Genomic DNA, 14,359 nt, shown 5'->3' with positions numbered 1-14,359 from the left:
TCGCAGAGAGAAGCATAATCAAAGTACAAAAAATAATCCAGTTCAGCTTCAGGTCATTTCTGAGAGTACATGACAAAGGCTTAAATGAGAGGGAGCACACAAAGTCTTATTTCACTGCAGGAATTTGGACATTTACCCTTAAACAGTGTGCAGTCCTGAACAAGACTTTACTACTGATTGAGTGTTAATTATTTATGGAGATGAGAGAGTCTTTTCCTGAATCTCACACTGGAACAGTATCAAGGAGGCCCTTTTATCCTGGCCTTGGGCTGTGCTCCTGATGGGTGAGGCAGTACTTGGGCATAAGAGGACCTGCCTCTTGTCACCCACATGGGTTGTATGACCAGGTGATAACCAGCAGCTTCTCACCTGCCTCGCTCCACAGGAGATCAGAATAGCTCCCATCAGTGCCACTTCATTTTTCTTGGAGCTGCCTTAGGCCTTTTTCTTGGAGTTTGGCCTCCCAAGCCCTCTTTTTCTATATCCCTGATGGTATCATTTAAACCAAAATTTTACAGAAGTCTTTTAATGTCCCTGATGTGTCCCAGATTCTGTGTGTGTGTGTGTGGGTGTATGCATGCGTGTGCAAATACGTGTCTATGCCATCACAGTTACAAGCCTGGTAGGAGTCAGACACACCTGGGACAGAATCCTGGTTCTGTCACTTATTAGCTGTGTGACTTCTGAAAATCCCAAATTATCTCATCCTCCGTTTCCTGAAATTTAAAATGAAAGTGATAAAGATTAGTCTCCAGGATGTCGTGAGGATCAATGAAATTGTAGAAAGAAAATGCCCATTAAAGTTCCTGTAACACAGTGAACCCTCATATGAAACACCTGTCTATCAATAATTTTAAAGGGAATGAACACTTTTTGAGATGGTCCAAGTCTCAGGCACTATGTGGAGTGAAGGACCCCATGGAAAAGAGTTCCCTAGTGGAGGAGGCTAGAAGACCTGAAAAAATAGGAGGACTTGAAATACAATGGGAAAGTTTTAGTGTTATTGCTTTGTTTCAACATGAACAAAATATTTTGTCTGAAGGTCTATTTGAAAACATTTTTAGGAGATTAAGATTTACTAATGTTAATTTGGTATATAACAGGTGCTCCTTTTGTATCTTGAGGGCAATATTATTTAAAAAATAAAAGAACTAATTAGATGAAAGCAAATTAGGCTAGGGAGTAATCATGTGAAAAAGTTCTTTTTTCAGGAAGCGTCCAAAACAATTCTCCAGAACGTGTGATGAGGTAGAAATGGCCACAATAATACCAATATCCAGGTCATAACGGGTATAGAGAATCAATATCTGAGATACGTATATGAACATAGGCATAGATAGATATAGAAGTAGATTATATAGATATGGATATATATACTTGGCCTTGTTCTATTATTACAGAATCATGTGTCTCAAGATGCATGGCCTTCCCTGAAGTTACAATGCCTCACTTCTCTAGGGTTTCTCCGTGATTCTAATCTTCACTGGAATCTAAAAATGATCTTTCCACACCACCCAGCACTCCAGAAATAATTACCGCTGGCCATTAAGAAAATCTCATCCAGAGCTCTGCACTGTGTTCAGGATCAAGGTCAATGTCCATTGAGTGACATTCAAGGCTCTGTGCGTAAGACCCTGTACAATTCCTCTAATTATGCTTTGCTAAGCAGGACTGCCTATTAGCTATACTTTGAAGATGTCTCTTCCTACTTTACCTCTATGTTTTATTCCAATATTTTTTTTTTCTCTCTGAGACACTGCAGTTCAAATCTCACTTGCTCCATTTTCCTTTTTTTATTTTTATTTTTTGACATACCTCATGAATCAGGTTTCAACAAAACTTTGGACAGCACAATTTGTGACTTATATTGTGTAGTCCCCATCAGCTACTAGTACAAGGTCATGGCCACATGGGTGGTTAAAACTTTTTAAATCCTGTCAGCAGTATTAGTGCTGGGGTTTCATGGGAGGTATGAATGGTAAGACTTAGAAAAGAAGTTGGAAACACTTTCTGTTAAGCCTTAAATGTAATACTTAAGAAGCAAATGCATTTTTCTATAGAGAGTCTCAGGCAAGTTGAGAAATATTGTACAGGGAGTGTGTTCTGGAATAAAGTGTAGATAATTTGATGAAGATGGAGAAGGAAGAAAGCAACAAGATTTGATGGAAGGTTAACAGAAAAGCAATTTTTACTTGCAAATGTGCCTGGAACTAAACTTATTGCAGAAGTAGTCAGTGGGAAAACTGTATTTTCAAAATATATTCATGGGTTTTGTTCTCTTTTATTTCATTTGTTTATTTATTATATTTTTCTTTTTTATCCATGTATATACATGCATGTGTGTGCATGTTTGTGTGTGCACCGGGAGATGTGCAGAAGTGTGTGTTTTTGCATGTGATGTGTGTGAGGGAGGAAGGATGTTGGTGGGGCTAGGTCAGGAGGAGCAGACTGCACTCACAGAGAAAGAGAAGCATGGAGAGACTGGTCAAGCCCTTGAAAGGGACCAGAAACAAAGAAGCTATGTTTATAAGAGACAGTTCAGACTTCGTCAGAAGCAATGCTGCTTCAGGCCAGTTGACATAGGACAGACAGAGTTGGGAGCAACGGTCCCTTCCCACTCCCGCCCCCATCAACCCCAATTCACTCCAGAGGGCCCCACTGTCCCCTGAGGTTCCAAGGCCACCAACTGCAGAGGACAAGGTGAAGAGAACAAGAGCCACTCAAGGAGAATAGGGTCCTCATAGAACAAGACACTGAGCAGATTCCTTGTTTTATTCCTTTAATCAGCAGATGCACACTGCAAATGACATGGAGTGAGCTAGGGGCTTAGACAGAGGGTGGGAGGGTAGCCAGAAAGGTGAGGTCCAAGGCCAGTGAATGGAGATCCAGGAGAGGATCTGAGTTTCTGGACTCCAGGGAGAAGATATGCTCTTGGCAAGTTCAGAGCTTTCCCTTGGACCTGTGAGCCTCTCAAGCAGGACTAGGAGGAGAAGGGGGATGTCCTTGGCAGTTTGCTGTCCTGGATTCTGCTCTTCTAGGCTCAGGGTCCACTTCAGCAGCAGCCTCCAGAGTGCTGGCCACTCCCCCCTCCACAGCAGCTGGAGCCCCCCGAGGGCTGGCTGCAGCAGCCAGAGCTCTGGGGTCTGTGGCAGTGGGACCTGCGACGCCTGTGGTGGCTCAGACAGCAGCCGCCACCCCCAGAACTGCAGCATCCCCCAGAGCTGGAGCCACAGCCGCCCCCAGAGCTGAAACCACAGCAGCCTCCGGAGCTGACACTGCAGCAAGAAGAGACAGGAGGGCACTTAGGGGGACACTTTGGGGGGCACTTAGGGGTGGGGCACTTGGGAGGGCACTTGGGGGTGCACTTGGGAGGGGGCTGGCACTGCTGCTGGCTCTGCTGGCAGGACATCTTGGTGGCAGGTGTTCAGGAGCTGAAGGAGAGTCAGACAGCAAGTCAGACCTAGGCAGAGGCCACCCCTGCCTATTCTTGTCCTTTCCACACTGTTTCTATTTCCTTCATTTTGATGAACTGTTCAAATGTCGTGATAAATCATTAATCACTGAAAATTTTGTTATTTCTTGTAGTTTGGCAAATGCTCTCACACTGTATCTTTTGAGTTCACAATTTCATCTTAAGACAGTCAAGAATTACTATATCTTTTACAAAGAAGGAAACTGAGGCAGTAACCCATACGAAAAAAATATCTGTCAAGATTAAACATTTAGTAAATTAAAGGAAGCAATTTTTCTCATTGTGTCAAATAAAACCCTGAAACTGTCCAGTGTGGAAACCTGAGGATATAAATATTTTCTTGGAAAAAGATAATGAAGGATTATCTCTTGGAGTAACTTCCTAGGAGACTTTGTCTTGTAAAAACCTGCGCATGTACAATTGTAAATGGTTTTGGAGACAGGCTGGTCTCACAGGCTCCCTTTGTTAAGGAAGATGCTGAAGAACAGTATTTTTGGTGCATAGAGGGGATTTGAACTCAGGCGCCCTGGCTCTAGGCTGGTGCACTGCCATATTCATCACACAAAGGCCTCACAGTAACATCTTGGCACAGTGATCCTTAGCTTGCTATGTCTAACTACTTAAAGAGATTCTCAATTCCAATTTGAATCCAGAGATAAGTGGGTTTCAAAAAGATCCATTAATTATCTCTACTCCACTGATTGAGAACTACTATCTCCAGCTCAAATTTGCAAGGAGTGTCACAGTTTTGCTCTGAAAAGTAAGTGTGCTATTTGAAGGTGTCCTAGCAGAGTCTATTTGCCTGGGCTTCAACTCCCTCTGTCTTTAAAACTCAGCCAGCTGAAGCACAAAGACAGAGACATCTAATTCTTATTTGTGTTACCAGTTGGCCCTCTCCCTGCCTCCTGTGCTGCACATCCTCCTTCAATCTTTCTGAGGTCTTGACTTCTATCCAGATGGATCTCAGCCCTCAAGGTCCTGCCCAGCCTCCCCTCCTGCCTAGGGCTGAGCAACCCTCTGTGGAAGCCTCAGCTCCTATTCTCAAAGAACACTTACCAGGGTCACAGGCAGCACAGGGTCATACAGCACCTCGGGAGATGAGTGGATGGAGTGCTCAGGCCCAGAGCCCTTTTATCCTGGTCTGGGCTCTGCCTCCAGCTGTGAGACAGGGCCTGGGCATGAGAGGACCTGCCTTCTGACGCCCACATGGGTTCTCAGGTGGGTGGTGACTGGCAGCTCCTCACTTGCCTTCCTCCATGGGGCTCAGAAAAGCTGCTGCCAGCTTGGACTATGGCCACTTAGAAATCGAAATGGAGTGGGAAAATCCCTACCATCATTTCCTGTGTTGTTCTCCGTGGAGAATACCTAATCTGTTTAGTTTTTGAGCTTGAGTTCTCTGTTTTGTTAACTCCCAAATCTTACCTCTGTGGCTCTGGGCAACCTGGCTTAACTCAAGTTTCATAAATCCTCCAACCCTCAACTATCTTATAGTTGTGTGTGTGTGTGTGTGTGTGTGTGTGTGTGTGTATGTGAGACAGAGGTAGAGAGACAGACTGTGTGTGTGTGCATGTGTGTGTGTGTTTCTGTGTTACAGCCATTAGGTAACTGGTTAAAGAGTCAGACCTAGAGAGAGACCTGATTCTGCCACTTATTACCTGCATGACCTTATGAAAAACATTAATACCTCATCGTTCTTGTTCTCAGTTTGTCAACTCTGTAATAGAGATAATATAAAAATAATTGTCCAGGGATGGCTGAGAGTCAACGAAATAATGCAAAGGAAGTTTCTGGTGGAGAGCTTATAACATATCATTTTCTCTAAACAAATGCCAATGCATTAATATTTTTAAATTATAGCTGCTTTCTAAGGAGAGATAATAGCCTCCAACTCCATCCATGTTTCTTCAAAGGACATGATCTTATTCTTTTTTATGGCTGCATACTCTTCCATGGTATATGTGTACCACATTTTCTTTATCCAGTCTACCATTGATGGGTATTTAGGTTGATTCCATGTCTTTGCTATTGTGAATAGTGCTGGAGTGAACATATACATTCATATGTCATTATGATAGAACAATTTATATTCATTTGGGTAACCCTCCTTCTTCAACATCCAGGCTTTAGTCCATGACCTATGCATTTCTAAAACAGTGCCATTCAACTGTAGCTTCTTTATGAGTCTTAATTTTAAAATATGACTACAATAAACTATCCTTGATTCTGCAGCTTTGTTCTCATATTTATGTACCCCTCAACAGTTTCTAAAACAGAGGTGGACTCCATAGGTAAGCAATTTAAAAATGAATTGATTTCTATTAGCATCATCTTTACTTTGTGTATGACTTAAGCCATCATCACTGGAATTCTCACTCTGAGACATTTACATTACAGTATACTAGCCTTATCACCCTGCAGAAGTCTGCCACTGAATTACCTGGCTATGGTTCATGTTGTTCCAAAGAATGTATTTAATAATAGAGTAGTCAAGATATTGACTACTCAGCTTACATTGGCAGTTCTGATCCAGAAGCCCAGCTCATTCATTCCAAGGATGATGAGGATTAGAAGCTATTCTATCCATGACTCTGATACCACAAAGGGTAGCACCCAAACTGTCAATTAATCTGACATGGATTGGGTTAATAAGGTAGCAATATGATGTAACATCATGAGGATTGTTTCCTTATGTTTGGTGTTAGATTTCAATAGCATTTGAAATTTATTGAATTTGGTACCATTTTAATGCTAACAATATGCACTAACAAAGGAGTGATTTTCTGAGAATACATTTCTATGTTGTCAGGCTCTCATATCACAAGAGATTGGTTGGAAGAATGCTGAGACCCAGTAAAAATTAACTTAGACACAGTGGATTTACTGTGTCCCAGAGCCAGCACCACACATGACTGATTTTTAATTTGTTTCCTTCCTCTGCAACCCCTGCATAGAATAGTAACAATAAACTGATACTCCAAAATTATTAGAAGAATATGCAGACTATTGAATTATTTCTTTATAAATAATTAGATAAAATATTTAAAGCATGAAAAAACTTGATAAATCTCATCACATAGTGAAAGAAATACTATATGTCAGAAATCACAATTTTAAAAGATGAAAAATATAAATAACCAGCTGAGAAAAAGTAAAGTATGTAAGTCAGGAATAGTATTAAAATCTATGATAAATAGTAAGTCCTTACAACTTTATAGAAAAGAAATAAGCCTATCTACAAATGAATGGGCAAAGTGCATGAACAGATAGCTTGGAAAGAAATACATGACCAATACATTTTGAAATTTGTTATTTCATATTTACATATACAAATAACCAAAGACTTGTGTATAAAACAAGGATGGTCTTTCAAGGATGAGGTCTGAGTCTGCCACTGAATTGCCTGGCTGTGGCTCATGTTGTTCCAAACAATGTATTTAATGTGAGAGTAGTTAAGACATTGGTCACTCAGCTTACATTAGCAGTTCTGCTCTAGAAGCACAGCCCATCCATTTCAAGGATGATAAGGATTAGAAGATATTCCTTTATATTGAACTAGAAGAAACTTAAAATCAATAACAAAACAGTATTACTGAAGGTGATAGGAAATGGGTCTTATAAATTGGCATAATAATGAAAATTAAGATGACATTTGGTGACCCATTACTCAACAAATAATTTTCTGTATATAAATCAAAATTTTAAATGCGCATACTTTTTATCCAACAGTTGTACTTCCAAGAATTTAACTTAAGGAGAAAAAACTTTGAGAAAGAAGATATATAGACAAGAATGATTACTATAGAAGATTAAAATAATATTAAGAGTTAGAAAAGTTGCAAGATATAAGAATAAATTTACATTAACCAGCAACAAATAATTCAAAAATATAATTTTAAAAATTGCCATTTAAAATAGCAAAAATACATAAAGTCTAAAATACAATTTTAATGTAAAATATATTTAATAAAATGAGAAGACTATTAAACAGCATTACAGAATACCATAATAAAGAGATATACCATATTTACGGGTGAGTAGAAAAAAATTATAATAAAATATAATAATTATTCATAAATTAATGCATATTCTCAATGATGGTTTTCATCAAAATTCTAATAATGATTTGTTTTGCTTCATCTTCATTGTGTGGGATGTGAAAAACTGGCTCTAATGTTTATATAAAATAGCAAAGGTTTAATAATCACCAAGACAATCTTAAGGAATGATGGAACCTATGTGATTTAGATATCGCAATTGATTATACACCTATGGTAATTTAGGCAGCAGGATGTTCTCAGAGGTGTTGACAAATTGGCAATGACAAGAATTGTTCACCCAATTATAAATCTACAGAAATGTGAAAAATTGATTCTGACCCATAGATATTTCAGATGAGTGGGGGAAAATGGAAAATTTGATTACAATACTAAGACAGTTGGTTATCCATTCAGAAAAATGTTTAAAATATATAAAATGTACAAAAATCCCTTTCTTGATTGAATAAAAACCTTCGTTTTTAAAAAGAAATAGTTTTCAACTTTTTAAAGTTAGAGAAAAGATTTCTAAACTTACAAATGGTTGAGATTTATTAAAATCATGAAAATTGCAAACAATATAGTTATTGTTGCAGAAATTCAACTATGTTAAAAATAAAACACTAGTTCATCAAGTGACACCATTAAAATGCAAACAAGAACATATTTGGAAAAGATATTCACAACGCATTTAATAGCAGTACATTAGTAACTAGAATATGTAAAGAACATTTACAAATACTAACAAAAGCAGATAAACAAATTGAAAAACATTTTTGAGAAAAAGCAGACAAGTCACAGAAGGGAAACCTCAACTAACCAAAAATATATTAAAAGATGCTCTGATCACTACAAAGCAGAGGAACACATATTAAACTACAGACAGATACCAGTGTACATCCATCGAATGGCAATTATTGAAGTTTAGCAACAATGTGCAGCAAGAATGATTCTTATACACCATAGGTCCAAACTGAAATCCATGTGAGCAATTTGGAGAGATGGGTGTGATCCAAAATTCAACAGTTCCACTTATAGGTACATAACTTGGTGAGACTGTCCCACAAATACACAAGCAGACATGCACAAAAATTTCCTTAGCTGCAATATTGATACAGTGAAAAGTGAAAACACTCTAAATGTCCATCCAAAAGAGAGAAGCTTACAAATTATGATGCACTCATAAGATGGATACTACACAGTTGTAAAAATGAATAAACTATGGCTATACACATCAACTTGAGTAACTAGCAAAAATAATGTTTAAGGAAGAGAACAAGTCAAAAATGAGTGTCTTAAGTATGATGTCATTTCTATAGAGTTAAAACCACATAATCCATAATATATATTGTTATCAGGGTAACCTGTACAGAATAAAATTGGAAGAAATACATTACAATTTGGTTTGAACCAGGTTGCATGGGCTCATTAACACTGGGAAGGCAAGAAGGGTAGTATTAGGGCCAAAACTTTAAAGCTCCAAGAATGAGAAGTGAGAACCTTAAAGGCAGGTGCCCTTCAGGCAGGTCAAGGTAGGAGATGATGCTAGGGATTTCCCCACCCCACCTCTATTTCTAAGTGGCCATATTCCATGCTGGCAGCAGCGCTCCTGAACACCCACGAAGGCAGACATGTGCAGAGCTGCCAGTCACCACCTGTCACAGGACCTACGTGGGTGTCAGGAGGCAGATCCTCTCATGCCCAGGCCCTGTCTCACTGCTGTAGGAAGAGCCCAAAGGACAGGATAAAAGGGCTCAGGGCCAGAGCACCCCAACCACTCACCTCCTGAGGTGCTGAAGGACCCTGTGCTGCTTGTGACCTCAGTAAGTGTTCCCTGGGTACTGAAGCAGGGGCTTCCACAAATGGATGCCTAGATCAGGGCAGGAGGGGAGGGCAGGCAGGGCCTCCAGGGCTGGGGTGGTGCTGGCATCCATATGAGTGAAGGAGGGAGTCTCAAGAAAACTGAGCAAAGGCAATGGGGACAGACCAGAGACATGAGAATGAGGAGTCCTGTGATGGTGACTTGGTGTTCTGGAGAAATGAGATGGATCTAGAGTTCTTGGGTCTCTAGTCTGAAGGCGTTGCAACATTGCCTGCCATGTTCTCCTGTAACTGCTTTCAGGAAGGGAGGTTTACCTTGAAAAATATAGCTGTCCTTTCCTGAAAAGATGAGATGGAAACAGTGGTTCCTAGCCAGTGTAGAGAATATCACAGCTAACTGACTCTCTTAAACTCACATTTACTGGTATTTAACTTGGTGAGACATGTACAGTAGACAAACAAAATATAAGTGCTGAGCATTCGGTACAGGTGTTTGTCTGCTGAAAAATGTCAGAGCACTGGACTAAGTCAGAAACCTGTATACAATTCTCAACTTAATTCAATGATATTTTTCCTCAGTTAGTTCTCCAACTTCCTTTGCAGTTCTGAACTTCTATTTCCTTACAACAAGGTAATCTAGAAAATTCTTCCAAGAGAGAATGACTGTTTCCCTTGAGAAACAATTTTATTTCCAAACCCCTTTCTAGATTGTTTTCATGATTTAGGTGTGTAGTTGAAGCACAATGTCTCCTCTACATACTACATGCTTGATTTTGAGAATACTTTCTTAATATCTTTTGGCTTCGGTTTTCTAATTATAAAATAGTTGAAAATGCTTTATGATTTTATAAGTGTATAAAAAGCATTAGGTTCAAAACAGAGGCTATAAGTGTGTTCAGCCAACTATTAGACATAATGAAACTTCCCGTGATTAATTAGCTACAACTACACTAAGCAGTTCATCAAAATGTAGGGATTAGAAATGACGCTGAAAGGGCAAGAATAGGCAGGGGTGGCCTCTGCCTGGGTCTAACTTGCTGTCTGACTCTCTCTCAGCTCGTGAACACCCGCACCAAGATGTCCTGCCAGCAGAACCAGCAGCAGTGCCAGCCCCCTCCCAAGTGCATCCCCAAGTGCCCTCCCAAGTGCCCCACTCCTAAATGCCCCCCAAAGTGTCCCCCTAAGTGTCCTCCAGTCTCTTCCTGCTGCAGTGTCAGCTCCGGAGGCTGCTGTGGCTCCAGCTCTGGGGGCTGCTGCAGTTCTGGGGGAGGTGGCTGCTGCCTGAGCCACCACCGGCGCCGTAGGTCCCACTGCCACAGACCCCAGAGCTCTGGCTGCTGCAGCCAGCCCTCGGGGGGCTCCAGCTGCTGTGGAGGGGGGAGTGGCCAGCACTCTGGAGGCTGCTGCTGAAGTGGATCCTGAGCCTAGAAGAACATAAATGGCCAAATACTTCCCTCTCGTCTTCCTTCTCCTTCTGGGCCTGCCCGGTTGAGAGGTCTTGGTGAGGGCTCAACTCAAGCATAGAGGATTCTTCTGTCTTGGAGTTCAGAGGCCCAAAACTTCTCCCCCAAAGCCAAGCCTTTTAATGACCTCAGTTTGCATATGTGTGGTTGCTCTGGGAAGCCCAAAGCACAGACCTATATCCCTTTACAGCTTGTCTTTTTGCATAGCTCAGCCTGATGTGAAACAATAAAACCAGAAATATGCATTCCTTTTTGCCTTGACTGATTGTTATTTCTTCATTGCTTTTCATACTCTGTCCTCACCTGCAGGCTCTCCCAAGATGTTAGTATCTACAGACCTTATTCAAATTTGGCCAATCTTCCTACTAATATCTTTTATAACAAAAGACAATTTTGTTGGTTCAAAATCCAATCCAGGATCCTCCATTGCCTTGACGTAGTTGCCATGATTCTTCAGTCTCCTCCAATCTGAAATGGTTCTTCAGTCTTTCTTTGTCTTCCTTGACATTGACCTTTTTAAAGAACATTGGTTTTGTAGAATGCCCCTCAATTTGGGTTTGTCTGATGTTTCTTCTTGACCAGGCTCAGATTACACATTTTTGCAAATATCCTACAAAAGTGGTGTTGTCCTTAGAGCATGATATCAAGCCTTACATGATGCCTAATTGTCCCATTCCTGGAGATATAACTTCAACCACTTGATCTGCCAGCTTTCTCTATTGCAAATTTAATACTTATTCCTCTGAATTAAAAACTTATGAAGGAGAGAATATTTAAACTTTTTTTTTTTTGAGTTGGAGTCTCACTGTCACTCAGGCTGGAGCGCAGTGGCACCATCTCAGCTCATTGCAACAACCACTTCCTGGGTTGAAGCATTTCTCCTGCCTCAGCCTCCCAGGTAGCTGGGACTTCAGGTGTGTGCCACCATGCCCAGCTACTTTTTGTATTTTTAGTAGAGATTGAGTTTCACCATGTTGTCCAGGTTGGTCTTGAACTCCTGACTTCAAGTTATTTGCCCACCTCAGCCTTCCAAAGTGCTGGGATTACAGACATGAGCCACAGTGTCCAGACTAAACATTTATTTTGTATCAAACATTTTCCCCAAACTTTTTTAGTATAATTGATGTTCTTTTACAAAATTATTATTATTATAGTGTTGCTGGTATCGTTGAGTATAGTTTTTTAACATATATTTATCTAATACCCTGAATCTATGTACATATGTAAAGCAAAGAGAGGTGGTGAGGATGGGTCCTGAGCAAAATCAGCAATGTCCTGCAACACAACTACTGGAAGGAAGGCCATTACAATTTCTTCTTGTTGAACTCTTATTATATCTAATTTCCTGTGATGACCATCCTTATCCATTTATCTCTCCTATATTTAACTCTACTTTCAGGTAAATTCCTAGAACACAATGTTTTTGTGTAAAAAGATTTGCTTATTATAAATTTAAACTCATTACACCTCAATAAGTACCAAATTGCTATCCAGAATTGTTATGCCAATTCATACTACCATCTGAAAATATGTTTATTACCAACTGTCACATACTATTTTGTTAGTCATTAAAATAATTGTCATTTTGAAATAAGTAAATAAATCTTAGTCTCCTTTCTCAAATTCAAGATATTTCTTTTTTATTTTGTTTGCATTTGTTTGAATATCAGTAAAGTTGAACATGTTTTTTGAAATTTTTTTGTTTGCTTGTTTTAAACGGAGTTTCACTCTTTTGCCCAGGCTGGAGTGAAGTGGCGCAATCTTGGCTCACTGCAACCTGAGCCCCCTGGGTTCAAGTGATTCTCCTGCCTCAGCATCCCAAGTGGCTGGGATTACAGGTGCCTGCCACCATGCCCTGCTAATTTTTGTATTTTTAGTAGAGATGGGATTTCACCATGTTGGCCAGGTGGGTCTTGAACTCCTGACCTCAGGTGATCTACCCACCTCGGCCTCCCAAAGTGCTAGGATTACAGGTGTGAGCTACCATGCCCAGCCTTTCTGAATTTTATTTGCCATTATGTTTGCATGTATATATACATATGTGATGGTTAATTTTGTGTGTCAACTTGGCTAGGCTATGCTTCCTAGATCTTGCTCTAGCACCACTCACCAGTCTAAATGTTGTTGTGAACATATTTTTTTTTAGATGTGACTAATATTTAAATCAGTAGAGTTTGAGTAAAGCAGATTACCCTCCATAATATGGGCAGGTCTCAGCCAATCAGTCAAAAGTCTTAAGAGAAAAGACTGATATCCAGAGAGGGAAAAAATATTCTGCCTCCAGGAACAAGGAATGCTTATACACTCTTGGTGGGAGTCTGAATTAGTTCTGCCATTGTGGAAGACAGTGTGGCAATTCCTCAAAGACCAGCAATACCATTCAACCAACCCATCCCATCGCTAGGTACGTACCCAAAGAAACATAAACTATTCTATTATAAAAACGCATGCACATGTATGTTCATTGCAACACTACTCACAATAGCACAGACAGGGAATCATCCTAAATGTCCATCAATGATAGATTGGATTAAGAAAATATGGTGCCTGTATACCATGGAATACTATGCAGCCATAAAAAGGATGAGATCATGTCCTTTACAGGGACATGGATGGAGCTGGAGGCCATTATCCTTAGCAAACTAACACAGGAACAGAAAAACAAACACTGCATGTTCTCACTTATAAGTGGGAGCTAAATGATGAGAACACATGGACACATAGAAGGCCTGTCAGAGGGTGGAGGGTGGGAGAAGGGAGAGGATCAGGAAAAATAACTAGTAGGTATTAGGCTTAGTACCTTGGTGATGAAATAATCTGTACAACAAACCCCCATGGCACAAGTTTAGCTATGTAACAAACCTGCACTTGTACCCCTAAACTGAAAATAAAAAGTTAAAACAAAATCTGCCTCCAGAATGATTTTGGACTTGAGACTGCAACATCAGCTCTCCCCTGAATCTGCATCCTGCCATCCTTCCCTACGAATTTTGGTTTTGCCATCCCTAATAGTCACTTGAACCAATGCTGCAAAATAGTCCTCTTTCTCTCTTTCTTGCTCACACTTACTTTACCAAAACATAACAGAATCTAAAGGAATAGAATCTTAAGGACAAGTTTTCTGAATGAGTTCTGGGATTTCTGGAATTTGTTCTCTAGCCTAACTAGATTTAAGTGCACTAATGAACCCTATTTCCCATAGTGAAGAGAACACTGATAGTAAATGTGGCTATAGGGATTTGCAAAATATCACTATTGGATGTTTCTAATCAAATGCTTGTAAGAGACAAGGTTTTGAGTGGCTGTGGATTTGCTACCTGAGAATACTTTTGTCAAACTAATGAATATAAAGAGATTGGCTGGTTGCTCCTTATTGTGTTAAGTAAGATGGGAGAAGAAAATGATGAGGTCCAGGATTGGAATCCTCAGTTTGTGCACCACATAAATAACCATGCAGCACATAAATAACCTGAAAGTTTCTATGTCTGTTCTGAAAGAACCCTTATCTTCTGTAGTCTCAGAGCTGAGACTGCTAAAAACTAAACCCAAAATCTTTTCAGTGAATGACT

At 40.0% G+C, this 14,359-nt stretch overlaps 2 protein-coding genes across 2 annotated transcripts; one reads left to right on the top strand and one right to left on the bottom strand.

Moving 5' to 3' along the window:
* Positions 1–2,765: 2,765 nt before the first annotated feature.
* LCE1C (late cornified envelope 1C) lies at positions 2,766–3,468 on the bottom strand. The gene is made up of 2 exons (XM_030824785.1): positions 3,366–3,468; positions 2,766–3,275 (listed from the first exon to the last, which is right to left on the bottom strand). Exons 1-2 carry the CDS (start codon positions 3,407–3,409, stop codon positions 3,053–3,055), a joined length of 267 nt encoding a protein of 88 aa, XP_030680645.1. The 5' UTR covers positions 3,410–3,468; the 3' UTR covers positions 2,766–3,052.
* A 6,467-nt stretch (positions 3,469–9,935) lies between these two features.
* Positions 9,936–11,032, top strand: LOC105740584 (late cornified envelope protein 1C-like). Its single transcript, XM_012511070.2, has one exon. The coding sequence runs from the start codon at positions 10,405–10,407 to the stop codon at positions 10,735–10,737; it is 333 nt and encodes a 110-aa protein (XP_012366524.1). The 5' UTR covers positions 9,936–10,404; the 3' UTR covers positions 10,738–11,032.
* Positions 11,033–14,359: the final 3,327 nt, after the last annotated feature.

Source organism: Nomascus leucogenys, chromosome 12, assembly GCF_006542625.1.
Source record: "Nomascus leucogenys isolate Asia chromosome 12, Asia_NLE_v1, whole genome shotgun sequence".
NCBI classification, from domain to species: Eukaryota; Metazoa; Chordata; class Mammalia; order Primates; family Hylobatidae; genus Nomascus; species Nomascus leucogenys.
The sequence above is the reverse complement of the archived record's forward strand: the minus strand, read 5'-3'. Positions and strand labels throughout refer to the sequence as shown.

Excerpts from the sequence above, each read along its gene's own strand:
- LOC105740584 (XM_012511070.2), top strand. The coding sequence starts at position 10,405 with ATGTCCTGCCAGCAGAACCAGCAGCAGTGCCAGCCCCCTCCCAAGTGC.
- LCE1C (XM_030824785.1), bottom strand. The coding sequence starts at position 3,409 with ATGTCCTGCCAGCAGAGCCAGCAGCAGTGCCAGCCCCCTCCCAA. Across the intron at positions 3,276-3,365 it reads CAGTGCCAGCCCCCTCCCAA|TGTCAGCTCCGGAGGCTGCT; the intron begins GTGCACCCCCAA and ends TTCTTGCTGCAG.